General features: G+C 31.8%; 2 protein-coding genes across 3 annotated transcripts; both read left to right on the top strand.

Moving 5' to 3' along the window:
• The first annotated feature begins 989 nt into the window (after positions 1-989).
• Positions 990-3482, top strand: LOC112707791 (uncharacterized). 2 transcript variants are annotated; one of them, XM_025759754.3, is made up of 4 exons: positions 990-1123; positions 1212-1318; positions 2277-2491; positions 3052-3482. In XM_025759754.3, the coding sequence occupies exons 2-4, from the start codon at positions 1229-1231 to the stop codon at positions 3323-3325; spliced, it is 579 nt and encodes a 192-aa protein (XP_025615539.1). In that variant the 5' UTR covers positions 990-1123; positions 1212-1228; the 3' UTR covers positions 3326-3482. The 2 variants fall into 2 exon arrangements, with proteins under 2 accessions (XP_025615539.1, XP_025615540.1); XM_025759755.2 differs by lacking the exon at positions 990-1123 and having other exon boundaries at positions 1130-1318.
• Positions 3483-6572: 3090 nt separating this feature from the next.
• Positions 6573-14368, top strand: LOC112707790 (protein arginine N-methyltransferase 1.5). The gene is made up of 23 exons (XM_025759753.3): positions 6573-6942; positions 7840-7957; positions 8294-8403; positions 8832-8921; positions 9039-9104; positions 9285-9364; positions 9470-9545; positions 9644-9730; positions 9892-9967; positions 10335-10426; positions 10513-10548; positions 10675-10743; positions 10971-11039; positions 11140-11193; positions 11316-11390; positions 12072-12164; positions 12240-12343; positions 12860-12908; positions 12993-13079; positions 13196-13301; positions 13497-13584; positions 13878-13971; positions 14090-14368. The coding sequence occupies exons 1-23, from the start codon at positions 6805-6807 to the stop codon at positions 14171-14173; spliced, it is 1941 nt and encodes a 646-aa protein (XP_025615538.1). The 5' UTR covers positions 6573-6804; the 3' UTR covers positions 14174-14368.
• Positions 14369-15044: the final 676 nt, after the last annotated feature.

Raw genomic sequence — 15044 nt, 5'->3', positions numbered from 1 at the left:
AAAAAAATATATTAATTATTTATTAATCTTATCAATATGCATTAAATATTAAGCCGATTAAATTTTAAATTTTAAATTTTGATAGTGCTTTTTTTTGTTTGTTAAAATTATGTGAAATTTTGAAACTCTAAACATCAAAGGAAAATTATAACATCACCAAGAGAGTAAAATACAACACTAGGTTGACTTGGGAGATCTTGAGTGTGAACGAGGATCATCTTTTAACCCTTAAATTAAACTTTCTTTAATTTTCAATTCAAACACGCAATTCTTTCTTACTCTCTTCAAAACTCAAGGTTAACTCTTCTTTTTATGCGGTATTTATTCCAAAAATATTATTTGTATATAAAAAAATCAGTTATTATATATTTATTGTATAAATAAATATAATATTTAATTTATTTTAATATATATTTATATTTTAATATATATTTTATATAAATATTTGAATAATTAAGTTATATAAATTAAAATATTCAATTAAATGTGCGAAATAGAAACTATAACATAATATATATATTGAATCGAATGTACACAAAAATAAAATTGAAAAGAATAAATTTTATATTTCTATCAATATCACTGGAAAGATTAATCATTTTAATGCAACTAAAACAATTAAAAATTAAGTGAAGTTGGATTGAGTTGGTTTAAATTTTAAGTTAAATAACTTATTCAAATGGTAACAAATTATTAAAATATAAATTTTTATAAAAAAAATGATTTTAGTAGTAGTGCGACTTGTATTTTTTACTCAAACCTGATCCATCAGTTAAAAACTAAACTTATTTATACTTTTGTGTAAAAAAATAATTGACTTTAATTTCAATGTATTTGATACGAATTTATATATTTTTTTAAATAATAAATTTAAAAATTCATTCTAACTGTCTTACAAAAAAAACAAAATTTCAAATTCAAACTAATTATTTTAAAATTTAATTTTTATGTATTTAAAAATTAAATCTTTATTTATATATATATAGAGAGAGAGATCCACTCTCTGCTACCAGCTAGGAACAGAGTTTCAAGATTATCTCTAATCCCTCCCTTTATATTCCTTTTTTCTCTAAATAGAATCTTAAAAACCATTAAACCTTATTTGTTTTGAACTCAGAATCAGGTAACTTCCTTTTCCGCTGAATAGTTTCCTCTCACATTCTAACTTTTCTTCTAAAAGGTTACCCTTTCGTTGTTTTCTCCTTTTGAAGAGTTTATCGCACTCACCATGGCTGTCACCGTCAAAACCATGGCTCTCATTGTTTCGTTATTCGGTTGCCTCTCTTTCATTCTCGGTGTTATAGCCGAAAACAAGAAGGTATTGTTCTTAATTTTAATGCAATGATATAATTCCTTTATCAAATATCGTTTACATAAAATTCAATTTTTTTAATCGCCTGGATTATGGATTATGAAATTTTGATCCATTAGTAAGGATTGAAAATTTAGGTAATGCTTGTTTAAAAATCTGGTTCGAAAGTTTTGTGCTAAATATCTTTAGATCAATGTATCTGGATGTAATTTGTGTCTATATGCATCACATTATTGAAACAGTAGGGAAGTGGGATGAAACATGAAAGATGTATATATACTTTAATATTTTAATTGCATTATAAAAAATAAATCTTATGCTTTTTTTTTCCTATAAAAAATAATTATAAACCACTCATGTATGCTTTATTATGGTGAAGTAGTTTTCAACTTTTGACTTTCTGATTCTTCGGTTTACAACTGTTTCAAACATGCTTGACTTTAGTTGGTGCTATCTGACGTGTTTCTAATGAATTGAGAATATGTTAATGTAGATTCTGCTGTGGCTGAAATTGAGAGAAACTTTTCTGTCTTCTTGATACTAAGTGGATCTTTTCTCTTGTACCAATATAGTCTATGATTCTGGAATATAAATTTGTTTTGGTTTCAGTAAACTGTATATTTGTTTTATTTTAATCTCTAAAATTATGTAAATTAATGGTTTTAGCTCTTGAATTTGCAGAAAAATTATTATATTATTTAGAGCTCTTGGCTGGTTTAAGCTAGGCCTTTTAACCATCACTTTAAAATCTAAGTTTGTATCAGTGTTTTGATCTTGGGTTGGGATAAACATAGATATGTCCTGGGACAAGGCAATATGCTATCAGTTTTATCCATGTTGTTGACCTCATCAAGTGGGATATGATTTTTTTTGTAATTGTTGTTTTATTTATTTTATTTTGGGAATAATCTGTCTTTTATAGCCTCTAAAATTTGTTCTGTCTTTTATTTTTTTTTTGTTGCAGCCTGCAGCTGGAACCCCGGTACTTGGCAAGGGTGTTGTCACTTGTAAGTTCCCAGCTGATCCAACAGTCGCATTGGGATATCTTTCCTTTGCATTTTTTATTGTATCCACTGTGGCCGGATTTATGTCTCTCTTTTACCCTTATAAGGGCAAGCCGGTTCCACAAGCTGTTCTATTTAAAAGCACTAGCTTCTTGGTCTTCTTCAACATTGCAGTGTAAGTGCTGTTTCCTTATACTTTGTTTTTTCTCCTTTAGTTCATATGATGCAATTTTCATGTGCCCTATTTCTTGTTCTCCTTAATAAAAATAAGGGTATGTTTGGTTGGGGGGAATGTCATAAGAAAAGAAATTTGAAGTGGAAATTTTCATGGCTACGCTCTGTAATTTTATATATCAAACCCATCTATCGTCCGAATTTATGGGAAAGCTTGAGTTATTCTATTTGTATGAATGAATTTATCATCCAAATTACTTGTTTCTAGTGTCTTAAGGATGGGTCTAGATTGGTCAATGCTAATGTAAAATATCTGTTGATATGCTTATTATTAGTTGACTTGAAACTTAAAAAATTTATATACTTTGCTGATCTTGGATATAAAACTATTCTTGGGTTCTTAACCATCTCTGCCATTAAGCTTAATCTGTTTGGTAGAGACAGCAGGCGATACTTCAAGCTTAACTGAAATTCATTTCCAATTATATAAATGTTCTTAACTTGCAAAAATGAGATGAACAGATTTTCTTTTTTTCTAAAATGTTGTGTATACATATATAGGTTCACGACCGGACTAGCTGCAGCTATGTTGTTATGGCCGACGATCACCGAACAGATGCACCTTCAGCGAAACGTGCACAATGATCTCACCTACACTTGCCCTACTGCTAAAACCGGTCTCCTTGGAGGTGGCGCATTTCTATCGCTTGATTCTTCCCTCTTTTGGCTGATTGCTCTTATGCTAGCTGGCAATGCCCGGGAAGATTTCTTGGATGAAGAAGATAAGGAGGGTGAAGTTTCCTCAAGTGCTTATGCTGCGCATACATTGGCTTGATCAAGTCCCTAGGTAGTAGAGGAAGAAGTATATCTGTATACGAAATTATGAATGCACCTTTAGGTACTTTGATAGTTTAATGTGATGATGGATTATGAACTCAATATAAATAACAAGCTTTAGGTACTTTGAATAACAAGCTTGGTTGATTTTTCAACTTTTGTTTTCCGAATTTTTATTTTAATAAATTAAATAAATATAATAATTACCGAAATAAATAATTTAAAAAATTATTACCAAAATTTGTTCTCCTATCTTTCGCGACACGTGAATATCTTGTTTTAAACAAGATATTACTTGTTTCAAATTTTTAACGTGCAATTAGTATTTAAAAAAGTCAGTAGAAGATATTAAAATGGATATGTTTGATCAATTAGTACTCAAAAAGAATACATAAAAAAATTTAGATTAAATTATAGATCTAATTTTATTTATCTCTCACTCCTCTATTTTATTTATCTCCCTAACACAATTAAAACGCTTATCTCCTTATTCTTTCTCTATTTTATTTATTTCTCTTTTTTTCTATTTTATTTATCTCCCATCTTTCAATTTTTATAAGTGAGCAATTACCATATGGATTTTTTTAAATACTAATTACATATCTATTTTAATGTCTTCTACTAACTTCTTAAATACTAATTATATACTAATCAGTTTGTCAAATCATTTCTGAGAAGCACATAGAACAAACACATGATAAACTGAGCATTAACATAAAATTCAACCAAATAAATAAATTTTAGGAAGAATACCTTCAAATTACATGAGCAGAAGCACATGATGAATACCAACAAATTATATTCATGGCAAAAATTTATGTGTTATGTGTAAAAACTTTTATATTATAGATAAAATTTTTTGTATTATATGTAAAATTTTTGTGCTATATTGATAAATTTTTTGTTATGTGCAAAAAATTTATGTTTTATGTGCTATGTCAATAATTTTTTGTATTTTTCAACAAAAAATTATTTGTTAAAAAAATACGAAAAAAGAAAAAGTGATAACATGTGTACATATTTTTTTGTTGGACTTTGTGTTAATTTGGTTGAACTTGGCTATAAAAACATTCTAGCATCACCAATTAGGAAATAGGTTTGTTGAGTTAATAAATTAATAAAATTAATTAGTGATGACAAACATTATTTTCGGGCAAATAAATAATTAGTGTTGATTAATTATAATTGCATATTACTAATTATTTATAAAACTGCTGCAGGCCAAAATCTGAATTACAACCTAAATGGAATAGAAAATAAAGACAAGCCCAAGTCATTCATCTCAAGCAAAGTTCATCAAAGAAGCAAAGCAAGGCACCAATGGGCTGAAGTAAAGAAGAACTCGATCCAAGCCCAAAATTGATTTTCAATTTCCCACCATCTTGCCTTATCAAAAGCAACGTTCATCTCTCTCTGACCAAGTCAAATCAGTTTCAGAAAAGTAAGAAAGAGAAAGAGAGAAAGAGCTTCTTCACCAAGATAGTCACCAAAGAAGTAAGAAAGAGAAACTAAGCTTGAAAGGCAGAAGTCATCTCAACAAATCCAAACCAAATCAAGCTTAGGTTATAGGTAAATCTTTTCCTCATACATGCAACTCGGTCTCATCTCTTCTTTCCAACTCTCTGCTCTATCCGAAATGGAATACATGGGAAAGAAGATTTCTGTTCTTCCCTGGTATGTATCTACGGTCTTAAACAAGACTTGGGAACCAAGTTGGTTTTCAAGGGCTCAGATCAAGTTGACCATTGGAAGATTTCTATGGTTGCTGTTTTATGACTTTCGGCCAAGATGAGGAAGTCAGAAGGAGAGTTTCTATTCTGAGGATTATTGAGAAAAAGTAAATCTGTGGTTGGTGAAGCTCAAGGCTCAAGGTTTTGACCTTGGGAGAAGGTCCCAGCAACATGCAAGGAGAATAAAAGAAGACCTCTTGCTCATTCAGAACCAAGAAGAGAAAACCAGAGAGTGAGAACAGTGTTCTGTTAAGAAGTTCATCTACTTGGATAATGCTTTCTTTTAAAGAAGCATTCAGCCAATACTGAAGAACTGCATTTGAGGTTTGCGAATCTGGTTTTACATATAGCTAAGAGGCTGCTGATAAAGTCAATCTCCTTCATGTTTTACTGATTGTAATGTACTTTTCTAAGTTTATCTTTCTGTAATTTCTTGTGAGAAAAGGCATCGTGAGAAATCTCAGGTAAAAGCCACGAGTGGAAAAAGGCTGAGTGATACACTTGAGAGAAAAACCTAGAGTTATTTTTCTGATTTCTTTAGGTTGGTTAAGTGTCTTGTATCTTGTACATATTTGGTATCCCTTTCTTAGTTGGGTTAGCACTAAGAGTGAATAGTTAGGAGTTAGCATAGCCAATGTCAAGTTAGGTTAGAACTTGAGTGTGAAATTAGTGTATGTAATACTGTTAACTATAGTGAAATTCTTCCATAATTGTGGAGGAGACTGGATGTAGGTTGCATAGCACAAGGCAACCGAACCAGGATACATGCTGGTGTTCGCTTTTCTCTTCTCTGATGAGTTCTGTTTTCTAATATTCATGAGATAAAAATAAATTGTCTCATAAATTTTCGCTGTTGAGTTCAAACAGAATCAGAATTGTAATTTTGTTTAAAAGGGTCATAACAGCAACTTAAAAAGGAAGGCATAGATTCAACTCCCATTCTCTAAGCCTACTACAACCTTCAAGGTTAAATCACAAAAAATGCATTCGAATCATTTTGTCGCTGACAAAAATGCACTCGAATTTCGTTATGGAAAAAATATCCTCAAATAATTTTAAAACGCGACAAAAATACCCAACATTAAATATGTATTCTTAAAAAATACTTTAGATATTGAATTTTGATGCTTTTTTTACAAATATAATTAAAAAAATGAGATATTTTTATCCTTAAAAGTTGGTAATTTTTCACTAAATATATATTTTTTGTGATTTTTTTATCAATAACTAATAATATTTTTAAAAAATAAAAAAATATTGAGATCAATTTTCTATCTAGTTTTTGTGTGTATTTTTTAAATAATTATCTAAACATTTTTATAAAATTTTGAATCAAATGCATAAGCAATTATCAAATATAAAAATAATTTTTTAATATGTTTTTGAATATTTAAATTATTTAAAAATATTTTTATTGATAAAAAAAATAAAATACATTTTTTTTCCGTGACAAAAGTATTCTAAATGTACTTTTGATAGTTGTCCTTATATCAGAAAATACCAAAGGAAAAGTTCATTAGCCCATAGGAGTGAAGCCCAAAGCCCTAACCAGGAATCAGAACCCTAGTGGGGCATTGGCATTGGCATTGGTGGTGCTGCTTTCGCTCATTTTCAGCTTCCTACAAAAACCCTACCAAAACCCCTTCTTCCTTGACTCAACAATGATTCTTCCTTCATAGCTCTTCAAACAGCTATTCTCATACACACATTTCTCTCTCTGAAACCAAGCAACGGTAGCTCAGCGAAAATGCCTCTCGGAGAAAGACAAGGTGACAAGAGCGAGTCACGCTATTGTGGCGTCGAAACGGACTTCAACGATGACATGCCTCACGTCCTCGCTTTCAATCTCTCGTCCGGTGGCTTCGATTTCGTTATCGCCCCTCTGGTTCGTCTCTCAACTAACTAACTAACTGTAACTAACTCCAACTAACTTAGTTTTAGGGTGCATTTTTGAATTGGTTAGGTTTTTACGGTGGCCAATTAGCCACTCACACTGTGCAACTTTTAGTTGCGCGCATTTTCTGTGTGTGATTGGTCAGTAAGCTCACCTATAGTGAAATCTTGTTCAGTGGGGCCTTTTAAGATGAAACATTGCTTGTTCTATTGGAAGCTTCTGGAGTTTCATTGAATGGGTCTCTTGAGCTACATTTTACCAATACAATTTTATAAACGCGAAGAAATGGTTGGCGTGGTTGAAAAATTTGTCGCCAAACTTAGTTAATTAAGAATCTTAGCTGATATTGTAATTGAAAGCTGATTAAGAAATGGTTTCATGAAACTTCGTTCAGTTCACTGATTTCCTAGTTATATGAGTTACTCGAAGAAAACGATTAGTGTCTTAAGCTTTTCGAAGACTAGTAGTGGACTTGCATTGTGTTGGATGTATTTCCTACGGTAGCCAATTAGCCAGTTATATAGCGGCTTGATGCTGCCATTTCATATGTGACTGGTCAGTATGCTTACCAAAAGAAACTTTGTCTAATGGTTTATTTTGGAAGCCGTTTCAACTTGGTTTCGCTTGAAGAGCTTGTTAGACTACATTAGAGAGACATAATTTTTAAATATGTAATAAAGCTCCCTGATGAAATCGTTTCCTTCCATTGAAGCTTCATTTGTTTGTTTTTATCTGCTAAATTGATATTTATCTTGCAAATGACAAATGGAGTCTGTAAAGTCTAATTTTTAATTGATGGATTTTTATCATATAATTTGTGTTCTGGTGCTGACACATCTAGTTTCTTAGTGTGCTTTGGACTTATATGATTTTAATGGTGCAATTCAGATGGATCCTGCTTATCGGCCAAGTTTAGTTCAAAAGGGTAGTGCAGGGTCTGGTGTTCCACCATTTGCTGGGTCAGACCTGGTCATGAGTCCATCCCAGTGGAGCAGTCATGTTGTTGGTATGAGTTCAATTTATTTTTACAGGCATTCCTTATCCTTACAAGTGGTTTGGAAAGCTGTTTGAATTGGTCTGTGGTGTTTAAAATCTGATTGGATCATGGCTTATTTTTCTTTTAATTTTTAGACTGGTACAACTCACACTTATTAATATTTTATGATATAATTTTTAGTAATGTTTGTTACAATTAATAGTTTTTTGTGTGTGTTATTTTCAATTAAATATTATTTTATGCATAGTAAATAAGCTATTTACATATTTATTTTGGTAATGAAGCTTCTAAACTGTTGGATTCACGACTCATGAAGCTTCTCAATATGTAATTGCAAATTTTCAGGAAAAATTAGCTCGTGGATAGATTTGGATTCAGAAGATGAAACCATTAGGATGGATTCTGAGACCACTCTTAAGCAAGAAATAGCTTGGGCCTCTCATCTCTCTTTACAAGTATGCTTTGGTACATCCGTATTGCAAGAAATTTGAAATTTGTGTGTAATTGTGTTCCTTGATGTTGAATCAATTCAAAACTTATTATTATGCTTGAATTATTAAAATTAAATATTCATTTCTCTTTTCAACATATTTATTGGACACTGGATTTAGTATACTATAAATCAGACTGTCCAGTTTTTTATTATATATTTTTATTTAGACATTATGGTGAAGTACCCTATACAGGGACTATTAACTTTGGCACTTCTCCTGGTGTGCTTAAAATAACAAAGAAGTTACCTTGTATGTGTAGCAGGGGATTCTGTCTGATTTTAATTTTAGTTTTGAAGTTATCTGCATCTCATGATGTTTTGTCACACTTAGGCTTCTAGTTGCCAACAAAATGATTTATTATTTATTATTATTTTTTTAATGTTGTGCAGGCTTGCTTACTTCCAGCCCCAAAGGGAACATCTTGTGGCAATTATGCTAGGTGTGTAAATCAAATTTTACAGGGCCTAAGCAATATGCAGGTGCTATTCTAAGTTCAAGCTCTATGTCCAAATCCAATTCATTAGCCTTACTCTTCTTTATGTTAATTTTTTACCATTCTCACATTTTTTTCAGTTTCTTTCTTTATTGTAATACAGTTGTGGCTTAGGATTCCGTTGGTGAAGCCTGACGATGACTCTGCCGATGGAAAGAATGATACTTTGGTGAGTAATATGATAAAATGATGCTGTGAAGGTCTCATGTTCATCAATGTGTGGCTGGGTTGAAGTCATATATTGTACCATGTACTCCTTTTGTTTCAATGTGCATATAAGCTTTACGTAGTGATGATATTTATTATGACAAATTTAATTTTAGGATCCGATAATCTTGATTTTCTTTAGGTTGACTCCTGGGAGACCTGGAATTCATTTCGACTATTATGTGAGCATCATAGTCTATTGTCAGTTGCACTGGATATTCTGTGAGTATTGTAGACTGCATTCCTTTGATTCATTATATTTCTTACTTTAGAATTGCATTTATGCATTATTTATATGCTGAATGTATGATTGTTCTTGTTCATCAGAGGTACTCTGCCTTCAGCAAATTCACTGGGACGTTGGTTTGGGGAGTCTGTTAGAGCTGCTATAATAAATACCGAGGTAGGGACATTTTCTGGCTTTTAACGGATCATTCAAGCATCAAGTTTGGTTTTGCTCATTCTTGTCTAAATGCATAATGGATTTACCTGTTTTTTCAGGCCTTTTTAACTAATGCCCGTGGTTATCCCTGTCTCTCAAAACGCCATCAGAGATTAGTTACTGGTTTTTTTAACCATTCTATACAGGTAAACCATTCAAATTTGAATATTGGTTTTTGATAAATATGAATTAACTGGAAATTAAGTCTTAGAACCTGTATTGCTGCTCAGTTGATCACATGTTCACAATTTCGTAAATTTGAATATTAGTTTCCTTTTAAATATACCGATTTTGTACATCTGTGTAGATCATCATATCTGGAAAATCAGTTCACCCACAAGCAAATGTAGCTGCAGATGCTTCTCAGAATCATTCTGATGAAGGTAAGTTCCTTTATTTTTTATGCACATGCTATTTTTCAAGATATAATTTCATTTTACTTTTCCTGTTAATAAAATTTGTAGATGTTTAACTACGTATTGTTTCTGAGCAGCTTTTCTCTCGTTCTTTTAATTAACATTTCCAACTGTTAGTTTAGCAGTTAGGCTTCAAGAGCTATCATTTATATATGCTGTACTCTTGCATCCCTTGTCTTCCTGTTTCTGTGTGTGCTTCTAATGCCTGTATGTATATAAAGGAAAAGTTGTAATCTTGTGCTGCGCTGTTTTCACAAATTTTGCATCCCTGGTTATTGGCCTGAAGTTTTCCTTTTGAGTTTTATACTCATTTTTTTGTGGGGTTGAACTACAGGTTTGCAAAGACATGCCTTGCGGCCATATCTAGATTATGTTGGATATCTGTACCAAAAGATGGACCCCCTGCCTGAGCAAGAACGTTTTGAGGTATCTACTTTTACATGTTTTGAAGGGATAGGCATTGCATTATATGCTATTATCTTTCGCTTGACCCTCTCAGCATCTTATGCCAGCTTGGTTACAGGGATTTTTTACAGTCACCATTGCAAGTAAGTATTATTCATGCTATTTCTTGCTGCTCAATTATTTTACTAGGTTTCTTATTATTGCTGCAAGGTTCCTCCGCACCTTCTCTGATAGTGGATTTAATTTTTTTTTAACCAATTGTTTTGCAGCCTCTGATGGATAATTTAGAGGCTCAGACCTATGAGACTTTTGAGAAAGACGCAATGAAATACATCCAGGTATGGAAATGGAAAATGGTTTCAACTTAGTGCATCCATTCAAATATATTTTTCCTGCAATGTTCCTGGTTGGATCACGATATTGGGATTTTTCCCAAACATTGAAGGCTTTACTATAATGTGGCATTGTGTTCAAGATCTGAATCTTTAGTGTGTGACGCATAGCTGCAGCTATAGGTTTGTTTTTTAGGGGCATAGTTGAATTCTGACCATTACCTTTTTTACAGTATCAAAGAGCTGTATCTAAAGCTTTGCTGGACAGGGTTCCTGATGAAGAGGCATTTACAAAAACTACAGTAAGATTTAGTTCAATGTTTTATTCATGACGATATCTTTATTTTCAATTGCTATCTCTCGGCCATTATAAACATGAAGTTGTTTTGCTGCTGTGACTAGGTATTGATGGTTGTTGGCGCAGGGCGAGGGCCTCTTGTGCGTGCATCATTACAGGTGTAATTTTGTACCCTAATTGATTTATGTTCGGTTCGCTATTCACTACATTTGGTTTTTGTTAAATGCAAATGTGGGTGTATTTCTTATTCTTTCAATTGATTCTTTGCATTCTTGTGTAGGCTGCTGAGGAAACTGGGCGGAAGCTAAAAGTTTTTGCTGTCGAAAAGAATCCAAATGCAGTTGTCACTCTCCATGTTAGTTTTTGATCTTACATATTTATCCTTGCACAGTTTTAGGCCATTATGATGCTATTTGTATATTACAAGAAGTATCAAAATTTTTAAATGCATTGGTTTATCTGAATTTTGATGGCAGTATTGCCACTACGATGTGATGTTACCTGCATCATGTTAATTTTGTATTTTGTATGCAGTTAACAATTTTTACATTCTTTAATCTTGTGCTAAAAGTTTCTTTGTGGTGGACTTTGTTTTGTTCTAATTAACTTATATATATATATATATGATGAGTTTTGTTCATGTGCCTTTGCCGTTTAGTTAAAATGTTTGGTTAGGGTTTGATCACTGTTCTCCTTGAAATGGCCTCTTTTGGCTGATAGATCATAACATGTTATAACACTCAACAACAACAGTAACTGCTAATCCCTTTACTACACTATTACTAACATGTTTAAATTGCTTTTGACAATAGAATATCTTGTTCTCGTATCTTCTATTTTATTTTTTAATTTTTGAAGTTCCTGTCTTCTTTTTCAGTGCTCAAATTCATAGACTTCCTTTTTCTGCTCCTTGTATTTTCCATTTTTATGAAAAGAAAAGAAAGAATATTGCATAATGTTCCAATCTCTACTACTGTCTTATGAATGTTACAGTTTTCTTACTATTATCTCAGACATGACACATTTGTTGGAACAGGCGTTAGTTAAGTTAGAGGGCTGGGAGGATTCTGTTACCATAGTTTCAAGTGACATGCGCCACTGGAATGCCCCTGAAAAAGCAGATATATTGGTAAATTTCTTTGCTCACTTCGCCAATTCCTTTTGTTTGCAATCTAGTGCCTGACTGCTTTTTTGCTGAATCTAGGTTAGCGAATTGCTAGGTTCTTTTGGTGACAATGAACTCTCACCTGAGTGCCTTGATGGAGCTCAGCGCTTTCTGAAGGAAGATGGCATATCAATACCATCTTCGTAAGTAAATTCCTTCATATGTTTAGTTTAGACATATCTGTTCCATTTTTCTTTTGGGGTTATTTAATTTTGAAGTGAAGTATTCTTTGTTCCCAGCAGCTAGTGTGTATGAGCTAAAGATGCTGCATATTAATTGGTTGGTCTTTTGCTGGTCACATAGTTTAAGAATTCTTTATCTATCTTGCACAGTGGTTCCTCTGACAGTTGCTTTCTTGTCTAACAATGACTGTTGCAGCACCCTTGGATTTTTCTTGGAACATTTCACCACCATGAATTTATTTAGCTTTACAAATTTGCAACAAATTTTCTTCATCTCATTCTCATCAACATTAGGTAGACAGCATTGAGGACTTAAATTGTTAGTTGACAATATCCACCGAGATTCACTTGTGTGAATTGATTAACAAAATTGAGTGCTTCCAGCGAGTCCTTAATGGTTGAGAATTTTTTGTATTTTAAACTTATTTATTTATTATTATGTTTTAACCAATCATTGTTAACTGCTACTGCCTTCAGGTACACAAGTTTCCTACAACCAGTGACAGCCTCAAAGTTACATAATGATGTATGCATACTTTTGCTAAAAGAAATTATTCATATCTTCATATAGATTTTGTATGTTGAGTTTATGTTTGTGGTTGTATTTCAGATTAAGGCACATAAAGACCTTGTACATTTTGAGACTGCTTATGTTGTGAAAATACATAATGTAGCAAGACTCGCACCAACTCAACCAGTGAGTATCTTTTCTCGCAGTTAGTTTATCAATTTATTTATTAATAATTGCCTGTCTCATGAATTTATCATTAATAAGTTCTACTCATTTTGTTGATTTCGATTTAATCTGTGCAGGTTTTTACCTTCACTCATCCAAAACACTCTGATAAAGAAAGCAATCAGCGCTATAAAAAGCTGCAGTTTGTGATACCTAATGACACTGGGTCAGCAATGGTACATGGTATGTGGTGTGTATTCATTATCAGAGTGAATAAGTTTTGTAGTAAATCATTTATCCAGATTTGTTTTTTCTTTCAAAATATTTAGTAAACTTGTGAGTCTTTCCTATTTCAAATTTCGTAAATAAAAGAAAAGTAATGACATCGGTGTTCACCAACAATTATGGACACTAATATTTTGTTCATCTTCATGATAGGATTTACTGGATATTTTGATGCTACTCTTTACAAGGATGTGCATCTTGGAATTGAACCTTCAACGGCAACTCCAAACATGTTCAGTTGGTATTGATGTTTACTTCCTGTGTATTCTATTTTTCAAACAAGTTTGGAGTAGCTTTAAAGGAAAGTTTATGCGGTGTTTTTTTATTCTGTATTCAGAATTTTATGGAGAAAAAAGAGAAAGCATGAGGTGAAAACAAAACAAGATTTTATTGTTTTTACTGTTTATCACAAAATACTGAAAATAAAAATAGAAATGAAAACACAAACCAAACACATTCTAAGAATGTGAAAAATCTTTTCCTTTTGTTTAAGACAATTTCTCATGTTCGGGTCTTGTTTGATTATATACACAGGTTTGCAATATTTTTCCCACTAAGGACCCCTATTTGTTTGAGTCCGGGTTCAAACCTTGATGTACATTTTTGGCGTTGTTGTGGTCCAACAAAGGTGGATTCTTTATTATTTTGTTACTTCATCTTTTATTTTCAGTTTTCACCCTAATATCTCCATTTCCATTTCTTTTTTTGTATTATTCTGACCTTGATGCCTTTATTGAATGTGACAGGTTTGGTACGAGTGGAGTGTTACATCCCCAACTAGTTCTCCAATTCACAACACTAATGGACGCTCATATTGGGTTGGCCTTTAGGGGCTTTAACCTAACCTGAATATATACATGCTTTTGTAGGTGATTTGATATTTCAAGATCTTAACTTCAATCTCAATACAAACTGTTTTTCATTGGATCTTAGTGGATCTGTCCATTTTCATACATATTAGGAAATTGTGTTGTACAAACAGATATCGAGTTTACCGAAAAAAATATAGAGATTATTCTCCTTAATGCATGCATCAGATGTAATCAGTTTATAGCATTCATATAATAGCCACATGTTCTTTTCTGTGGGGTGTTTAGGAATGATAAAATCTGCAAAGAGAAATCGTAGTCTATAAAAAACAATGAGAAATGTCATAGGAAATTTATCGTTTTTAGTTATCAATTTAATATTTTTAGTCTAATAATTTAATATGTTTTAGTCCATGTTTTTAAACATTAATTGTTAATTATTGGTAAAAAATAATAAATTTTATTAGTTTTCTAGCATTCCTTCAAAACTATCTAAATTTGAGTAAATTATCATTTTTACTATAATATTCAAGAAAATGTCAGATGAATTTATTTATGAATGAACACAATTAGTTTTGTATTTTCAAAAGTTGGTTTCTGCATAGTAAAATCAAGATATTAATTTTCTTTATAGGTAAATGTGATATATAACATTAATTTAAATTAAATTATTATAAAATAAAAATAACATTATATAATATAAAAATATTAATTAAAACATAAAAATATAATTTTTTATTATTAAATATTAAGTATAACCCCGAATGTGACCAACAACGACACTGTATATAAAAGTCAAAATGAAATTATTTTAATATGCTTTGGGTGGGAATTAGGGTCAGATTAGGACTTACACTCTCTCTCTAATAGAGCGGTGGATTAAATCTCCATT

This window comes from Arachis hypogaea, chromosome 8, assembly GCF_003086295.3.
Source record: "Arachis hypogaea cultivar Tifrunner chromosome 8, arahy.Tifrunner.gnm2.J5K5, whole genome shotgun sequence".
NCBI classification, from domain to species: Eukaryota; Viridiplantae; Streptophyta; class Magnoliopsida; order Fabales; family Fabaceae; genus Arachis; species Arachis hypogaea.
The sequence above is the reverse complement of the archived record's forward strand: the minus strand, read 5'-3'. Positions and strand labels throughout refer to the sequence as shown.